General features: G+C 38.3%; 1 protein-coding gene across 4 annotated transcripts in view; it reads left to right on the top strand.

The window, feature by feature from the left end:
- LOC126176810 (WASH complex subunit 5) overlaps window positions 1–19232 on the top strand; it is a 186937-nt gene that overhangs the window by 104847 nt on the left and 62858 nt on the right. For all 4 annotated transcript variants that reach the window (XM_049923993.1, XM_049923991.1, XM_049923990.1 and 1 more), the window contains one exon: window positions 512–694. In XM_049923993.1, coding sequence (XP_049779950.1) covers window positions 512–694 — 183 coding nt within the window. The remainder of the gene's footprint in view (window positions 1–511; window positions 695–19232) is intronic.

The raw sequence follows: 19232 nt of genomic DNA, 5'->3' as shown, positions 1-19232 counted from the left end.
CCCTCTGACAACCATGCCTCCATCCTTGCTACCATCCCTATTTTCCTTTCCCTGTTGCTTCATAGCCTGGGCTGTGAGTAACTGAATCTCCTTTCCCTTCTTCCCTTTCTTTCCCCTCTCTCCTCCCTGATGAAGGAACATCTGTTCCGAAAGCTAGGAATGTAATTTTCGGTTCTGTTTTATGTGTATCTATCGGCTGTACTGAGCTGAGGTAAGTACTGGCCAGCCCCTCTATCTCTTTGTTAGTATTTGTTTCACATCTTTATATGAGATTTTCCATTAATTATTAATATTGTGTTATGTCATACTAGATAGTAATATGTCTTTGTTAATGCTAATTGCATTTCATTTCGGTTATATTTGGGCAGGATGCACATGTACAGTTGTATGGTCCTTTATATCATATCTGCAAAGTGATTATCATTTAATAGTTCCTTCTCCTTTCAAAGAAAATGTTCTTAGAATTTGAAGTTAATGGCTGAATGTTGATAATCTACTTTTACTTTGTCAGGTTGCACGCTTAACACATGCTGTTTCAGTCTTCACAGAAGGTATTCTAAAAATGAAAAGTACGTTAGTTGGTATTATCCGTGTGGATCCAAAACAGTTACTGGAAGATGGCATTCGCAAAGAACTTGTTAAACAAATAGCTACTGCACTCAACACATTACTGGTTTTCAACCAGAAAAGTAAGGTTAGTGTAAACAGATTCTATGAATTCTGTTACAATAAGATCTAAATTTTTATAATGCTGTTGACATCTTGTTCCCCATCAGATAAACTAGTATTTTTCGAATTTCTGGTAGATGTGTGAAAATCTTTTCAGTACCTCTTGTTACCTAACATTAATTGTAACTGGATCGATAATTTCATAGGCAAAACACAGCATATTATCCTGTATAGACGCTAGAGTAATGCTGTACTTGGTATGAGCCAGAGAGGAGCTATAGGACAATTATTGTTCATGCTATACATTAATGATTTGATAGATACTAAATATCAGTCTCACTATGGTAATGGAAAGTCCTTGTAGAATGTAAATAGAAATAACTTAGGAGTAAAAGTAACAACTTGCTGCACAGTAGAGCTGTTGAATCAGCAGAAGGCAAATAAACAAGACTGATAACTTTGCTAGCCTTCAGCTGAATCTGTTTTTTGAGCTAGACTACACTTACACACACATACATACGCCCATCAGCCTGTGCGAAAATAAGTTCTTAGGCTGGAGGAATACAATGTAATAACTTTCTTGAAGCATAAATGTTATGTAGCCTTTGACTACTACATTAATGGCTCCTAACCTTAGTTAGTAATTCATGTCACACAATTGATACTAACGATGTGCCAAGATATAACATGGAACAGTCTCATGGTTGTAGGTGAAGCAAATTGTAGGCAACAATTCCTTAGTAGGATAATGTGTGTCACCAATTTTTCTATGAAAAAGATTGCATGCAAAACATTTGTATGGCCCATAGGTGGGAATACTGTTCAAGTGTAGGGGTACTGGTATCTAGTTTATGCAAAGAAGGGCAGTACAAATCATCAAAAACATATTAGACTGATAGGAGAATGTCACAGAAACAGTAAAAAAATCTTGACTGGCAGACACACAATGAAAGACACTGTACATCTCACACGAACTGATTCAAAGCTCAAAAATCTTATCTTCAGATCAGAAAGTATTAATATACCTTGGTCCCCTAAGTATTGATCCTGTAGAGGCCATGGAGATAAAACTAGGAAAATAACAGCTCAGTCAGAAACTCGACAAGCAGTCATTCTTCCCATGCTACACCTGTTGTTTCTCCACTATACTCACTTCATGTCCCACTAAAACTTGGTGTGTAATTTTTGTAATTGCTACAGTATTGTATTCTACTCACCTTCATAGTTGTACAGGGTGATTATAATTAAAGTTAAATTTTCAAAACACTGTAGAAATAACACCACTTGTCAGATGGATGTCAAATTGCAACGGAATATTATCGGAGAAGGGGGAAAATGTATGGCAGAAGAAGAAAAAATAGTGTGAAAATTGTTCAATAGATGGCATTGTATGTTTTAGAATACGTAAATGTAAACGCCTGTCATGTGCACGACCCATTGAAGTTGGTATAAACATGCTGGGTACAAGGCTTTTCCTCCTTTAGCGTCTACGACGTTCACCATGATGTTGCAATTGAGGATTGTGATCTGCTTGTAAAGCTGTATTACAAGAATGATGACTGTGCACAAGTCACACTGCAGAAGTTCTGGACACTGAAGGGTCTGAAAAAAGGTGTTGGTCCGATGACTGCCGTGGGTCTGGAGAAAATGATTCAGAAATTCGAAAAGATGGGTTCTTTTCATGTGCAACCTGGTAGAGGGAGGAAACGAATTGATTCAACATCACTGGAGGCAGAGGCCACAGCAGTGCAGGAGGAGGACGAAGTGGTGGTGTGCAAATGTGTAGTGCACGGAGAATTGCCCGAACATTGGACATACCCATGAGCATGGTGCATAAAATCCTATGAAACATCCTTCTTTGCTATCCATTCAAAATTATCCATGTGCATGAGTTGCTTCCTGTTGACATGATTTCTTATATCCATGGAAGTGGAAAATGATTAGCTTGGAAGATTTTGTGGACAGACAAAGCCAACCTCCATCTGACAGGTTATGTCAGTATACAGAATTGTCAAATATAGGCAATGGAAAAATCCACACGCAAATCAACCAGTACCACTTCATCCTGAAAAGTTCATTGTGTGGTGCGGGTTTATGGTATCATTTATCATAGGGCCATTTTTTTTGAAGCGACACATGCTTCCAGTCCTGTTACCTATAACGTCACTGGTAAGTGCTAGGAGTGTCTTTTGTGCAACTGCATCATTCCAGCTCTCCAGCAGCGTGGATGTGTGGATGGGTTCATTTTTATGCAAGACAGTGCACCTCTGCATGTTGCAAATCCAGTTACGCAGCTGCTGAAGTGCCATTTTGGAAATGCTAGAATTACCAGCTGCCATTCCATACAACCTGACTGCCCCGTTCACCGGATCTTAATCTGTGTGACTTATGGCTGTGGGGCTATTGGAAAGATGTTGTGTTCAGTGTTCCGATTGCATTGAAGGCAGGCATTGCATAACACATTCTGAACGTGTCCCCGGAAACACTTCTATGAGTTGTGGAACATGCTGTTCCTCAGTTTTAACCTGTTGCAGAAAATGGCAGAAAACGGTGGACAGCGTATTGAACATGTTTTACGCCAGTCAAACAGAAATTAATAATCCGATTTGATTTTTATTAATGCTATTTATGCGGTTTTTGGCCACAGGACAATTAAAAACTTATTTTTCCCATCCATTGTGACATGACCTTGCCGTGGTGGATGGGCTTACGTAACTAACAGTATCACACCTGTACACCCATGCACACTGAGTAGTACAGTTTGTTTAATGTCAGATGCACACCATAGGCATTGTTGTATAATTCATTTGTCATTTGTAGTCAACTACTATTAAATTATGATGCTTACAGTGCCATCTATTGCTGCATTTTGTAATTATTTATTTTTCTTCTGCTATACGTTTTTCCTCTTTTCTGATAATATTCCATTGCAATTTGACATCATTCTGACCAGTGGTGTTATTTCCACAGTGGTTTGAAAGTTTAATTTTTATTGTAATCACCCTGTACAATAGTTGTGTTCCAGCATTGCGAAAGCAGGGCCTGTGTCTTTAATGCTTAACACTTTGGGTGGGGGTCTCATGGGTAGCAGTAATTACCTGGGGACTGACTAAAATTTGTGATTTTTTTGGAGGTTATAACTTGTGTGTTGAATTCTGTAGTTGGAAATTGAAAGCATTTTTAAGTTTATTCGACTACCTACTTTAAACATGCTTATTTTGGTATGGCTGGGATTAAATTAAACTCCAATTTAATAGTATTTGCTACAGAAAAAAAAATGAAAAGGAGTTCTACTGTTACACTATTTTCAGATGACTTATAATGTGAACCTTCATTAAATACTTCATTTTCATGTTCTGGAGACTTGTGAGGGACTTAGCAAACTATTTGCTCGAAACATTTCTCCTCTTCACTGCACTTTTTGAACACAAAATCAACACAAAAATGCACAAAAGCATGAAACAAAGAGAAGTTGATTGTCAGTTAATGCCTACAAAGCAAGGGACAACAATAAAGACTTCAAAAATAACAATTATTTTCTCCAGTGATGCTGCTACCATCATTAGCCATCACAGCAGAAACAATGAGATCTGCATACCTCACAGAAATTTGTGGGAGTCATAAATATGTGTTCGAGAACATGGAAAATGATAGTAATGATATGACGTAAATTATTTCCGCTGCACATTCCAATTCCTACAATAGCCATAGTACTATGTCTGTTGCACGCTAAGTGTTAAATTCAAGATAATGAAAAGGATTGTTGCTACGCACCATATACAAGGCCTTTATCAAAAACAGGCAGCATACACACATGCACTTGTGCGCGCGCGCACACCCACACACACACACACACACACACACACACACACACACACACACACACACACACACACACAACCTACACTCACATGACCACAATCTCTGGCGGCCGGAGCCAGACTTGAAGCAGCAACACATTGTGGGAGAGGCAACTTGGTGGGGGTAAGGGGGGGGGGTGCCTGGGGCAGGGAGGGGAAGGGATACAGGTTAGGGTTGGGAGATACTAAAGTCCTGCTGGGAGCATGCAGGTACAAGGTGGAGAGTAGGACAGCTAGTTGCAGTTGGGAGGTTAGACGGATGGTGGGGGAGAGAGGGGGAGGTAGTGGAAATACAAAAAAGTAAAAAGACTGGGTATGTTGGTGGAATGACGGCTGTGTAGTGCTGGAATGGGAACAGGGAAGGGCTAGATGGGTAAGGACAATGACTAATCGAAGTTGAAGCGAAGAGGGTTATGGGAACACAGGATACATTGCAGGGAAATTTTCCACCTGTGCAATTCAGAAAAGCTAGTGATGGTCTGAAGGATCCAGATGGCACAGTCTGTGAAGCAGTCATTGAAATGAAAGACAACATCGCAGGGGGCATGCTCAGTAACAGGGTGGTCCAGTTGTTTCCCGGCCACAGTTTGTTGGTGGTCATTTATGTGGACAGACAGCTTATTGGTTAACATGTCCATGTAGAAATCAGCACAGTGGTTTGAGCTTGGCTTGTAGGTCACTTAACTGGTTTCACAGGTAGCCATGTCTTTTATGGGATAGGTGAAGTTTGTGACTGGACTGGAGTAGGTGGTGGTCTATTACAGGTAAGTGAGCCGTGAGGCAACGGGTTGGGGGGTAGGGGTTTTGTAAGGATGGATGAGGATAATGTGTAGATTTGGTGGGTGATGGAATATCACTGTGGAAGGAGTGGGAAGGATAATGGGTGGTAACCTCCTGGCCTCAACCTCCGTCAGTCATTGGACTTACCCATCTAGCCCCTTCCCTGTTCCCATTCCAGCACTACACAACCCTCATTCCACGAACACACCCAGTCTTTTTACTTCTCTCCTTTTCTGCTCCCCTGCCCCCACTCTAACCTCCCAACTGCAGCTAGCTGCCCTACTCTCCACCCCACCCTTGCACACTTCCAGCTGCACTTTACTGTCCCCCCAGCCCCACCCTGTGTCCCTACCCCTCTCCTGTCCAGCCTCCTCTTTTCCACCCCATTGCCTCTCTCATAATGTGCTGCTGCTCACAGTCTGGCTCCAGCTGCCAGAGACTGTGGTCAAATGTGTGTGTGTGTGTGTGTGTGTGTGTGTGTGTGTGTGTGTGTGTGTGTGTGCGCGCGCGCTGTCTGCTTTTGACAAAGGCCTTGTTGGCTAAAAGCTAACTTTCCAATAGTCTTTTTGTTGTGCCTTTCTGCGACTCAGCGTGTCTGCTATATGTTGAGTAGCAACTATTCTTTTCATTATATTGTTACACTCCATCCTGGATTATCCACTGTTTAAGTGTTAAAGTCATTACATGATATGCAGATGCACATTTAAAATTTGAGATGTGACAGTATCTTGAATTGACAAGTGTAATTCCCACTCCTAATTCCTTATTGTCGTGTGAAAAGACATTGCTGCAGACATGCAGTGTCACCAAATACTACTACTACTACTACTACTACTACTACTACTAATAATAATAATAATAATAGTAATAACAATAATAATAATAGCACTTGAATCACATTTAGAGCTGCTACATGTCTCCTTAACAGATAAAGTGATGTTCACCACATTACAGAATAGAAGTGAAATATTTTGTGACAAGTATCCAAATGCTTTCATGTATAGCAAAGAATTTGGGGTGTTGCAGTTAGATAACAAGAATGTGCACCTCCAGCTGTGCAATTGTGTGGGATGAGGTGGCATTGGAATGTAGTTAACCTTGATACTTCTGGAACTACCAAACATCCTTTCATCTTTGTCTGCTTTGCTTTACTTTTGAGCCTTAGCTTTAGAGGAGCTGTAGAGGACATTGTTGAGTAATTGTGCAATGATAATGGTTGACTTAGAAAAATGGCACCACATTAACTTCAATAGTGTGCGTACTGCACTGTGAATTAAAAAAAAAAGGATATATACAGGATTTTTGAGCGTCTGTAAAAAGCCAGGAGAACCTGGGAATTTGATTTTTAAGTATTAATTTTATATATTTTAACAATGTAGGAAAACATACATTGCTTCTTACTGTAAAGAAGACACGTTAAGTTGCGGACAGGCACAATTAAAAGACTCTTACGTGAAGCTTTTGTGCCACAGCCTTCATCAGCAAAAGGGAACCAGAGAAACACACACCATTCATAGACACAAACAAGCTCAGGTCAGAATGCCAATGGAAATCTGGCCTGAGCTGCTGGAGTTGGCGGTCATGTGTGTGTGAGGTTTGCTTGCTTGTTTATATGAATGGTGTGTGTTCTGTATTTGCTGATGAAAGCTGTGGCTTCTTTGTGTAACTGTCTTTTAGTTGTGCCTGTCATTAATTTAACATGTCTTCTTTATGGTAAGTAACAATCTATCTTTTCCTACATTGTTGATATTCCTATGTGGAGTTTCCATTGTTTTATATATTGTATATTAATGTGTAGGACTTTATTATTTTGAAGAGGAAATAAATTTATTATGTAGGCAATGCTTTATGACGTCACTTCTACAAACACAGTGCAACACAACCGATTAATTTTACTTTTTTGCTTAATGTTCTTCATTTTTGGTAAACTTCGATTATCAGACTGGTGATAGCTCCTGCTGCAGTATGCAGTACAAAAGCTATGTGCACTTAACATAAACATAGTATGTTAAACATGCATAAACACCAGGTCAAGTTCTCCAGTATTATAAAACAGCAGGATTACAGCACAAGATCATGTCACAACAAACAGCATCGGGTTGGGGGACTTAACTTCATAATTGCAAATGGTAACATTTTTTGTTATTTGCCACTGCGTGTAGTCCATAGTCTTCTTTTTTTTGCAGCTGGACTTAGTTGATTGATAGCTGTTTACTGTAAAAAAGGTAACTCATAGAATATTGTTTGAGTTTAAACAAAATTTAGGGTTAAGTGTATTGTTAATTATGTTACAAAAATTGTGTTGTAGTCTGCAAAATTAATGTTAGGAAATTTAATAGCCTTTAATTTCTCATTGCCTTATGTATTGATTTTTAAGAATGTTTTAATGCAAATTAAAATGCTCACATGATAATAATAGACATGCAGGGAGAAATCATTAAATTAATTTTTTTAAAGCTGATACACAGTGTAGGAATGCTTTATGCATTTAAAACAAGAGAGTTTTTTTGCATGGAAAGATGAAAAAAAAATCCAATTATTTTGAACTGTTTAAAATAAATAAAATACTATATTTAAACAATTAGGTGCCTTCACACTGGCAACAAACACCAATAAACTGAGTTTGCTGTATATTATACACTTTCTAAAATTATAGATATAATCCACTTTATGAGTTGGAGTATCCTTGGGTTCGAGCTGATCCAAAATCTGAAACCTCCGTATATTGTAGACGGTGCCATAAAAGTACAGATGTAGGATTGATGGGAGGAACCGCCATCCGGAGTGATACTAAATCAAATCAGCACAAGCAGTATCTTGATGTTGTTGTTGTTGTTGTTGTTGTTGTGGTCTTCAGTCCTGAGACCGGTTTGATGCAGCTCTCCATGCTGCTCTATCCTGTGCAAATTTCTTCATCTCCCAGTACTTACTGCAACCTATGTCCTTCTGAATCTGCTTAGTGTATTCATCTCTTGGTCTCCCTCTATGATTTTTACCCTCCACACTGCCCTCCAATGCTAAATTTGTGATCCCTTGTTGCCTCAGAACATGCCCTTCCAACCGGTCCCTTCTTGTCGAGTTGTGTCACAAACTCCTCTTTTCCCCAATTCTATTCAATACCTCCTCATTAGTTATGTGATCTACCCATCTAATCTTCAGCATTCTTCTGTAGCACCACATTTCGAAAGCTTCTATTCTCTTCTTGTCCAAACTATTTATCGTCATCTTGATACTATAGCAAAAAATGTGAAATTAAGCTATTTTTCCAATAGTCTTCCTTAAAACAGGAGAGCATTGCAGAAAATAGTGTTATTGGTGAGATATTTTAGAAAACATAATTTTTATTGAATTTATCCAACAAGCGTGTACAAGGTACATGTTCCAAAATATATATTTTTCCTAGAAGGCAGAGAATCGTTAGTGACAGCACAGGTATCCAACTCTCAACAAGGAAGCACGTCTGAAGCACCGGCACCAGCCATAATCTCAGGAAGTGGACTCAGAAATTTGTAAGCAGAAATAGTGTGGTGTTTGACTGCAGTTGAAAGACATTTCTATTTTCTAAATGCAGCAGACACTGCTGCAAATTTGAAAGCTGTGTTCCCTTATAGGGAATTTGCAACAAAAACACAATTAAAAAAGGACAAATTAGTACAAGGGTGGTTTGAAAAGTTCTCAGAATCACCACGTGAGGGCAGCACTAGCGCAACGAGTTGTTTACAATATTCATTGGACTGTTGCTTGTAAATACGTGCCACATCAGTGCTCTTGGAGGAGAGCTGTGGTGGTGAAATGGCTCTGTTGTTCCTGTGTAGTGATTTGCGAAGATGGAAAAAATCGAGATTCAAGCAGTGATTAAGTATTTCGTAAAGAAAGATATGAGAGCAAAGGACATTCATGCCAATTTCCAGAATACACTGGCGGACTTTGCTCCTTCATATTCAACTGTTGCCAAGTTGACATATGAATTTAAATTTGGTCGGAAGAGCTTAGATGATGATCCACCTTGTGGTCGGCCAAGATATGTTACTACTCAAGAAATCATTGCAAAAGTGCCCAAAATGGGTATGGAGGGTCGCCAATTGAAACTGCATGAAATTGCTCATTTTTGCCAGATGTCATTTGAAAGGGTATATCACATTTTAACTGAAGAATTAGAAATGAAAAAATTATCTGCAAGATGGGCGCCCTCACACATGTGCTGTCGCCGTGGCAAAATTACATGAACTATGGTATGAATTGTTGCCACACCTGTCTTACTCACCCGATATGGCTCCGTCAGACTTCCATCTCTTGCCAAAACTGAAAATTTTTCTTGGTGGACGAAGAATCACTTCAAACAAAGAATTGATAGCTGGAGTTGACAACTATTTTGCAGGCCTGGAGGAAACTCATTTTCAGGATGGAGTCAAGGCACTGGAACATTGTTGGACCAAGTGCATTAATCTACAAGGAGTCTACATTGAAAAATAAATGAAGTTTCAGTGAATTTTTTCCTATTCCGTTCCGAGAACTTTTCAAACCAACCTCATATATACCATGTACACTGAAGAGCCAAAGAAACTGGTACACCTGCCTAATATCGCATAGGTCCCCCACGAGCTCACAGAAGTGCCACAACAAAACATGCTATGGACTCGACTAATGTCTGAAGTAGTGCTGGAGGGAGCTGACACCATGACTCCTCCAGGACTGTCCATAAATCTGTAAGAGTATGAGGGAGTGCAGATCTCTTCTGAACAGCATGTTGTAAGGCATCTCAGATATGCTCAATGATGTTCATGTCTGTGGAGTTTAGTGGCCATTGGAAGTGTTTAAACTTAGAAGAGTGTTCCTGGAGCCACTCTGTAGCAATTCTGGACGTGGGGGGTGTCACATTGTCCTACTGGAATTGCCCAAGTCTGTCGGAATGCACAATGGACATGAATGTATGCTGGTGATCAGACAGGATGCTTACATATGTGTCACCTGTCAGTCATAACTAGACTTACCACACCATTACAGAGCCTCCACCAGCTTGAATAATCCCCTGCTGACATGCAGGGTCCATGGATTCATGAGGTTGTCTCGATAACCCTACACGTCCATCTGCTCGATACAATTTGAAACGGGACTCGTCCAACCAGGCAGCATGTTTGTCATCAACAGTCTGATGTTGGTGTTGAAGGACCCAGGCGAGGCATGAAGCTTTGTGTCATGCAGTCATCAAGGGTACACGAGTGGACCTTCAGCTCCAAAAGCCCATATTGATGATGTTTCGTTAAATTGTTCACACACTAACACTTGTTGATGGACCAGCATTGAAATCTGCAGTAATTTGCAGAAGGGTTGCAATTCTGTCACATTGAACAATTCTCTTCAGTTGTTGTTGTTCCCGTTCTTGCAGGATCTTTTTTCAGCTGCAGAGATGTAGATTTGATGTTTTGCTGGATTCCTGATATTCACAGTACACTCATGAAATTGCCGTATGGGAAAATCCCACTTCATCACTACCTTGGAGATGCTGTGTCTCATTGCTTGTGCGCTGATTATAATACCGTGTTCAAACTCACTGAAATCTTGATAGCATGCCATTGTAGCAGCAGTACCTGATCTAACAACTGCGCCAGACACTTGTTATCTTATATAGGCATTGCCGACCTCAGCTTTGTATTTTGGCTGTTTATTTATATCTGTATTTGAATGCACATGCCTGTACCAATTTCTTTGGTTCTTCGGTGTAGTACACGGTGTATCTCCATATTTTCAAAACATATTTTCAACAGATCTTGAAAAATGTTCTTTTATAGTTATTGGGTAGTGATGAAAGCTTAAAAAAGGTGTCCCAATGGCGACAAAGGGACATTCTAGTACAATATTGTGATGAGAAGCTTGGGCATGTACTGACAAAATATTATTCTTCAGTCTTTCTCAGCAGCACTAAAGCAAGTGATCAGGAAAAAAAAAATCAGGAGAAGTTGACTTGAGAAAAAACAATTATTCAGTTGTCTATGAATGGTCCAATAGTGAATTATTAGTGCTACTCTCCTTTGACATATGTAGTTCTGGCTTGCATGTGGTACATCCTGCTTTTAAAGATGGCATGATAGCTACACAGTGGAAAATAATGGAATTTTTTATTAGTTTATATTTTCTTTGCAAAGATTCACCGTCTAGCAGTGGATTGAAAAGGTGAGGGTAGCCATGAGAGCAAATATTGTGCTAGGTTCCTTGAAAAACCCTCTGAACAAAATAATCATAATTTCAAAGTTGTCTCAAACACTCTGAAATATAAACTTCTCCCAGCAAAGGTATCATTTTTTATTACTGCTTGAACATTAGTTGAACTGTTTTTGAAAAACTTTTAGACAGAGAAGCCAGTGGCACCTCTCCTTTACCGAGAACTTGCATATCTAGTAACTTCTGCAATGGTCAGAATTGTAAAGAAACGTGTTAGAGCATAAAACTTCATTATCAAAAAGTGATCTTGCATCACATCAATGTATTTTAATTGCCAAAGAAGTTGGCTTAGGTTTTTAAACTAATCATGCTTTGAAAGCAAGAATTTGCCAGGACTACAATGTTGCATGTTCAATATGAGTGTTATGAGGTGTATTTGGCCACCCTTAAAAAATGGTGGATAGATATCCTCTTTCTTTTGAGTTGACAACAGCTATCTCCTGTCGTGATCCACGTATTATAGCAGAACAGCCTGCAATAGCGGAGCAGTGACTTCTGTCTTGTTTAGATATGTTAAGCACCCAGAAGCAGTGGTTCTTGGGAGCAAAAGCAGACAAAATAAAGCAAAAGCACAAGGATATCGTATCTGCAATTTGCTTGGTGCAGCTGAAGCAATACAGAAATTCAATTGGACACACAGACTCGGGATAAATTCTGGTTTTCTTTCTTTGCAGTCTCGCAAAAGCCTTGTTCAGTATCCCTTTTGTTTGTGAAGATGGTACTTATTCTTTCTCGTGAAAATATTGCTCTTGAAAAAGTGTTCTCTGTTAATTCAGACTGCTTACTAGAGAATCAGCATGAGGAAAGTCTTGGTGCTTTGTGGGTTGTTCACGATGCTGTACAGAATGTTGGTGGTGCGCCTAGTGTTTCAGTTTCTTAAGATCCTAATTCACACTACACAAGATGCTCATTCAAAATATGTGGAATTTTTTAAGAAGAAGAAAGAACAGAGAAACAAGACAGTTGTGCAAGAAAGGCAAAAATGGCTACCGTATTTACTTGAATCTAAGCCGCACTTTTTTTCCGGTTTTTGTAATCCAAAAAACCGCCTGCGGCTTAGAATCGAGTGCAAAACAAGCAGAAATTCTGAAAAATGTTGGTAGGTGCCACCACAACTAATTTCTGCCGTCGAATATATGTAGCGCTACACAGGCATGCTTTGTAGGCACAAAGATACATACTGGGGCCAAAATCTCTGCGTCAGTAAATAAATTTAAAAAAAGATGGAAGACGAAGTTTTTTTTTCTCCGCCCCGAGTTTCAACCCTACATTTTCATACATTATCCAACGAAGTAAATGCAAATTCCGTATTGTTCATCTTCGAATGTAGCAGAATTCCAATGTACTACGAAAATCCGACTGGCAAGACTGTTTGGGATGTTTGTCAATATGGTCAACTCTACGTTCTGAATTTTTTCCTACCTGTGAGAAGAGATAGTTGCTAATAGGAACCTGATGAAATGTGAATCACATACAGTATTCTCTTCGCCGTAAGAATAACACGAGCATAAACATTTTGCCATGTATTCTCTCGTGTTTGCTGCTATCTCATTTAAATCCTGTCTGCCTAATAAACTACAAAACTAGAGTGAGACAACAGCAAATGCGGAACAATATACGTATCGTGTCATGTTTATATTCGTATTATACTTATGCCTAATAGTGATACGGTCAGAAATGAAGCACGGCAACTGACTAGATTTTTAAATCTAAGATGACTCTAATGTCTGTGCAGAATTTGATGTACTAAAGAAGCGGCCGCAAAGATTTTCAAACGGAGAAAAATTTTCGCCTAACTCTCGTTCAGAACATGTTCTATCATACGCAGTCTATTATTTGGTTCTTGTTGATCATTATTAAAGAAAGCAGCAGTGTATATAACAACAAATAGCAGTCTCTTGCCGTTGTTTTGCTAATGAGACGATTCCTCTCTCTCTCTCTCTCTCTCTCTCTTTTGTAAGCGGCGGTAGCGCGCACAAAAGCAAGCCATGCCGCGAGCGGCGACAAGCCGTAAACACACACTATAAGAATGCGACAAACAATGCATGACACAGTACATTAATGCATTTTTAGCTTAGAGTGACGTAAACACCTATAACAAAGAAAACGGCACTTATCAAATCAAAGCAAAATAAGCAATCAATTCAAACCAGACGAAGCACGTGAAAAAGGAAGGGTACCCGTATAAATACGGATGGAGCGCCTGACGCATAGCAGGGGTTACCTGGTAAAGCTTAACTGCTAAGCTTATGACACGAACCAAACTACTGTAGGTGTATCATCATTCATTTGACCTAATTTGTGTCTCATATTACAATGGACCAGCTTTGTTTCGATTTGGAGGTGCGGCCTAAAACTTTTCTCTCCCCTTGAATTTCGAGTCTCAAATTTCAGGTGCAGCTTAGATTCGGGAATTTTTTTTTTTTTTTCCTTTATTTCAAGTCTCATTTTTTAGGTGCGGCTTACAGCCGAGTGCGGCTTAGATTCGAGTAAATATGGTACTTCAGAAGAAAAAAGAGCTAGAGATCAAAAACAAAATTTTTTACAAGAAGCAGCACCTAAAGCATCAGAAATAGATGTAGCAATTAAGGCTATGCCACAAATTTTTTATTTTATGTTTGTTTTCCAAAGCTACACTGGTATATGGTGGACATTTGTGTGAAAAACAATGAAGTCAGTGGACTAATTTAAAAATAACAACTAAACTAATGAAGAATTAAAAATTGCCATTACCTCAAAGAAAAGCTTATATGTTACATTAAAAGTATAATATTTATAAAACAGGAAGACTGTGTTGTTACTTTTATTAATATAATTCAGATAAAATTTGGATGGGAAATTAATAATTTTTTGAAATTGAAGAGATAAGACTGCCTAATTTAATCATGTTTTTAACAATATGTATGCAACTATTTTTGTTTTTATAATTATTTAGATATTATGTAACAATTTGGCTTATAAGAATATTTTGATTTGCCAGATTAGTTAACTTTTTGTAGCTGGATCCTGCAAGGATTTTGACGGGGGCAAAATTTTTATCAGTGTTACTTATATTTTGTTACTAAAATAAATTACAAAGTAGGATTTCTTTGTGGCTTGTGCACTCTGGTAATAACATGTAAGTAGCAATAACATGTAAGTAGCAAGCTCGAATGTGCATAAACACTTTTTCACCCTAACCTGGAAAAATCTTCTATAAGGTTCAGTGTGGCTCCAAATGTGTCTGGCAGTTGATAGGACTGAAAAATCCTCGATCGACTGACAAAATATACATCATCTTAAAAATTAGAATTAATCCATAAAAAACTTGGAACAAACGAGGCATTTGAAATTGGTTTGGAGTAGACAGCTTGTTGAAGTATTAATGAAATTAAAAAGTTTCCAGTGGAATGTATTCAAATGTTAAAGGAGGTGTTTGGCAGAAAACAGTTATCTGCAGGTCAGTAAGAGGTGAAAGATGATGAACACCCAAGTTGACCTGTGACTGCAGGAACTGAAGAAAACATTCAAAGAATTAACGAATTCTCTGCAAAGATTGGCACGTATACGATCATCAGCATAATAAACACTAACAGTGAGTCTGTAAGACAAATTTAACATGATGAATTCAACATAGCAAAAATTTATGCAAGAATAGTGCTGTCAAACAAAAAGGCAGTTTGAAGAACATATGCCTTAACATCATGGGACAACTCACACAACAACCTGACTTGCTCACAAGTGTCATCACAGCTGATGAAACATGAATTTTATAGGATGACCTAGAAAGACACTGGAAGAACCCCAGATCACTAAGAATCAAGGGTGTTCCATGTGACTGAATGGTTGCCTGGGAGTCAAACTATTACTCAGAAATACTACAAAGCAGTCATAACCCAGCTGTGGGAAAGGAAAGAGTAATGGAGAAAGGTTCACATGTGTGACAGAAAAACTCTTGGATTCTGCACCAGTACACCATTCCAACTCACTGTGCACTATCTATGTAGCAGTTTTTAACGGGGAAACACTTTCTTGTGCTCTAGCATTCTCCATATTCACCAGAACTTGACCCTCACCCCCACCCCACTCGGTGACTTGTTCCTGCTCCTAAAAGTGAAAAATGCATTGAAGGGAACACAATTTGTCTGTGGACCAGGTAAAAGCAAAAAGACAAGAATTATTGAACAAGTGCTACAGTTCTGCTTTGAATAATGGAATGTAATATGCAGCATTGTATAGACAAGAGAGGAGAATATGTTCTTTATTTTTAATAAATCATATTTCTATTGTTATTTGGTTGCTATATCTTGTAGGTTGGTACTGTGGTGCACTTGCGTATACATATGACAGATTTTAATTTGAAAATAAAAATTCAGTCCTACAGTTTGATTGAATTCTCCTTCTTACAAAGAATTTACTTTTCTATATGTCACCCTACTACATTGTGCTGGTTAAAGAAATATCACCAAGAGGTTGACAATGCTCTGTACTTTTAGGTGGTAGGACCTTTTTATGCAGTTTGTGATGTGCGCCCTTTATTTCTTCGTTGATTGTCCTCGGAGTCAACGTACTGCATTGCTACACTGGCTGAAAAATGGGGGTGGAAGTGAACAGGTGCACATTTGCATTTCACAGTTCTTTACTTTCACTGTTCACACCCCCCAGTAATACACAGTTATATGGCCAGAATAGGTTTCAAGCAAACATCAACATATTGCTACAATAGTTTCCTGTTGAAGATATGTGTGCAGTGAAAACCTAACCACACAGTTCTTGCCGCGTAATATGGTGTGTATTGAACAGACACTGTCATTGTTTCAGCACACAGCCTATTACACTTATTTCACAGTTAAGTGGATGCATTGTTGTTGATCTAACCAATACGGGTACCTTGTATGAAACTCGGCCATGGATTGACTGTCTCTGGACCAAAAATTGGGCCTTTATATATCATCACAATAATAGGCACTGAAACTACACTTTGTTTGATGTGTAAGTTACAGAAATTACAATTAAAACTTAACTCATTGAATTATCTGAATAAATCGAAAAATTGTGTCTTTTTAACAGTTTCTTCTACTCGTGAGTTAGGCTGAATTATTTGTTTCAATCATGAAATTAACATGTATAGTAATGCAAACAATATTTTGATAAAACTGGTAGTTACTTTGTAATTAATATTAAGAGCTATCTTTGCTAACATGTTTTCGAATTGAGCCAAACAAATACTTAAAGAATGCTATTAGTTGTTCCTCCAAATGTTTATAATTATTATAGAATTTATATTTGTTTATAAGTCAACTGTAGAATTTAAGTTACGAAACAATTACTGATTTCACCCTATAATGAAAGATATTAATTAGGAATAGCCAAAATAAATTAGAAAATCAATTACATACATAAAACTAAGCACAAAATTATATCTGGTGTTACATTCTTTGAAACGGAAGGCCAACCTTTCTCTTTTTATGGAAATGCAGATTAAACTAACTTATGTTAATGGTAATTAGTCAGACATGAAAAAAATGAATTTTAAGGAGGCAGATGGCAAAACAAGAGGGGAAGTAAAAATGTTCCTACTTGCTTCGTCACAAGTTCCCTTCGGATAGTGAATCCAGGAACAGTTATGGTTCTTTCAGTTACGGTTCCAGTATTTTACTTATCCACGATAGGAAAAAAGATGTTGAAATCTTACTGCTGTCACAGTAGTAACAATGTGTATTTGGAATTGATTTGTTTTGTTCCTATATTGTATGTGGCAAAAGTACAGCCTGCTTGCCAAAGCAGATGTTAAGTTTCTTCCTGAGGCATTCTATGTGGAAATAATAACCTAAGTATAAATGGGTATTAGCTAGGCAATGCTTTAAAAGCAGCTTCAGTTGTCTTTTTCTGCTCATTGGTAGTGTCCGATTTGATGTGAATTTGTACCAGAATCACATTTAGTCTGAATTAAATGCATCAGTTGTATTAGCATATACGGAAGCTGTAAATTCAGTATTTCGATCATGTGAGGTGGTGCAGCGGTTAGTACACTGGCCTCGTATCTGGAAGGATGGAGTTTCAAACCCCCATCCAGTTGTTAAGAGTTATGTTTTTTGTGGTTTCCCTCAGTCAGTTAAGGCAGACGTTGGGTTGGTTGTTTTGAAAAGAACACTGCTGATTTCCTTTTGAATACTTTTCCAAATTTGAAATCCTGCTCTATTTCTGATGTCCTTGTCATTCCTTCTAATACTTTCATTATACTGATACAGTAGTAACACTCCTCTAAGTAATGAACCCTGTAACCTGCATAATTTTATTTTATAGTGGTGTTTGAGTAGATCACACTAGAATGTAAAGACATTTGAGTTCAAAAATTTGCATCTGGTTCGAAGTACTAGTAGTGAATTGCTAGTAACATGTCACATACATTAAGAATTTGCTGTGCAAATGCTTACTAATTTCAGTATTTGTGTGTCCTATATTTACACCTCTTAAATGCCCTTACTACTTCTCTCATCTTTTTAAATGTTATTTTTTAATTTTGAGGCACTTAAGAGGGAGTTTATTTTTGTAAATTAACAGTAAATACATCAACCTGGTGGCCACTTACAACAATGACTGAAACATTGACTTTCAGAAACAGTTTGACGATGCTCTCAAGTATCTGGAAACACATTATTGAAAACTAACATAAATCCTGTACCTAATAAGTGCCGAGTAGAGCTGTTGCAGAACTTGTTCCAAAATACCCATGAAACAATTCTGGGTGTTCTGAACTCCCTTGTGCAACTTGGAAAGTCCTGTATCATCTAAGGATGGGTATATCCCGGTATAAAGGAAATTTGAAGAAAGGTGCTACGTTAGTACTTATGAATGCTGTGGATATTGCAACTTAAAGGTTGCAACAAATAACAAGGTTATTCAGGCTGGGTTTTTTCTGGACTAATTTTGAAATTTAAACACCTGAAAACCTTGGTGGACACAATTTCCATTACCACCACAGGACATTTATATTAATAGTAACAATGTAGGAAAAGGAAGAGTGCTACTTACCATAAAGAAGACATGTTAAGTTGTGGACAGGAACAATTAAATGACATGTGAAGCTTTCGGCCACAGCTTTCATCAGCAAAAGAGAAATGCACACCATTCATACACACAAGCAAGCACACTTCATGCACACATGACCACCATCTTCAGTCAACTCCAGAATGCATTCTGGCCAAGATGCTGAGTTGGCGGTCACAAGTGCATGAGGTGTGTTTGCTTGTGTGTATGAATGGTGTGTGTTCCTCTTTTGCTGATGAAGTCTGTGCCCAAAAGCTTTATGTAAGTGTCTTTTAATTACGTCTGTCTGCAACTTAATGTGTCTTCTTTACGGTAAGTAGCAATCTGTCTTTTCCTGAATTGTTGATATTCCTACCTGGAGTTTCCAGTGTTTTATATTATTAATAGTGTATTTTTAACAAGTCGACTGGTTATGTTAGGTTTGTTTTAATATTGTAAATTACAATTTTGCTTAATAATTGTATTGTTTCTATTTTATGGTGTCTTGGACAAGAACAAATGAATAAAAACCGCAGCTTGAGTGCCACAGGGCATTTTATCTCTCTCTCACACACACACACACACACACACACACACACACACACACACAAGTGTATACCCCAGAGGATAAAGTGCAAGTTAATGTAGGAACAGACCTATGCCTTGAACCAATCGGCTTAAGTACCTCCATGATAA

The sequence above is a fragment of the Schistocerca cancellata genome, chromosome 3 (genome assembly GCF_023864275.1).
Source record: "Schistocerca cancellata isolate TAMUIC-IGC-003103 chromosome 3, iqSchCanc2.1, whole genome shotgun sequence".
NCBI lineage: Eukaryota > Metazoa > Arthropoda > Insecta > Orthoptera > Acrididae > Schistocerca > Schistocerca cancellata.
Note: the sequence above shows the minus strand (reverse complement) of the source record. Positions and strands in the feature narration are given on the sequence as shown.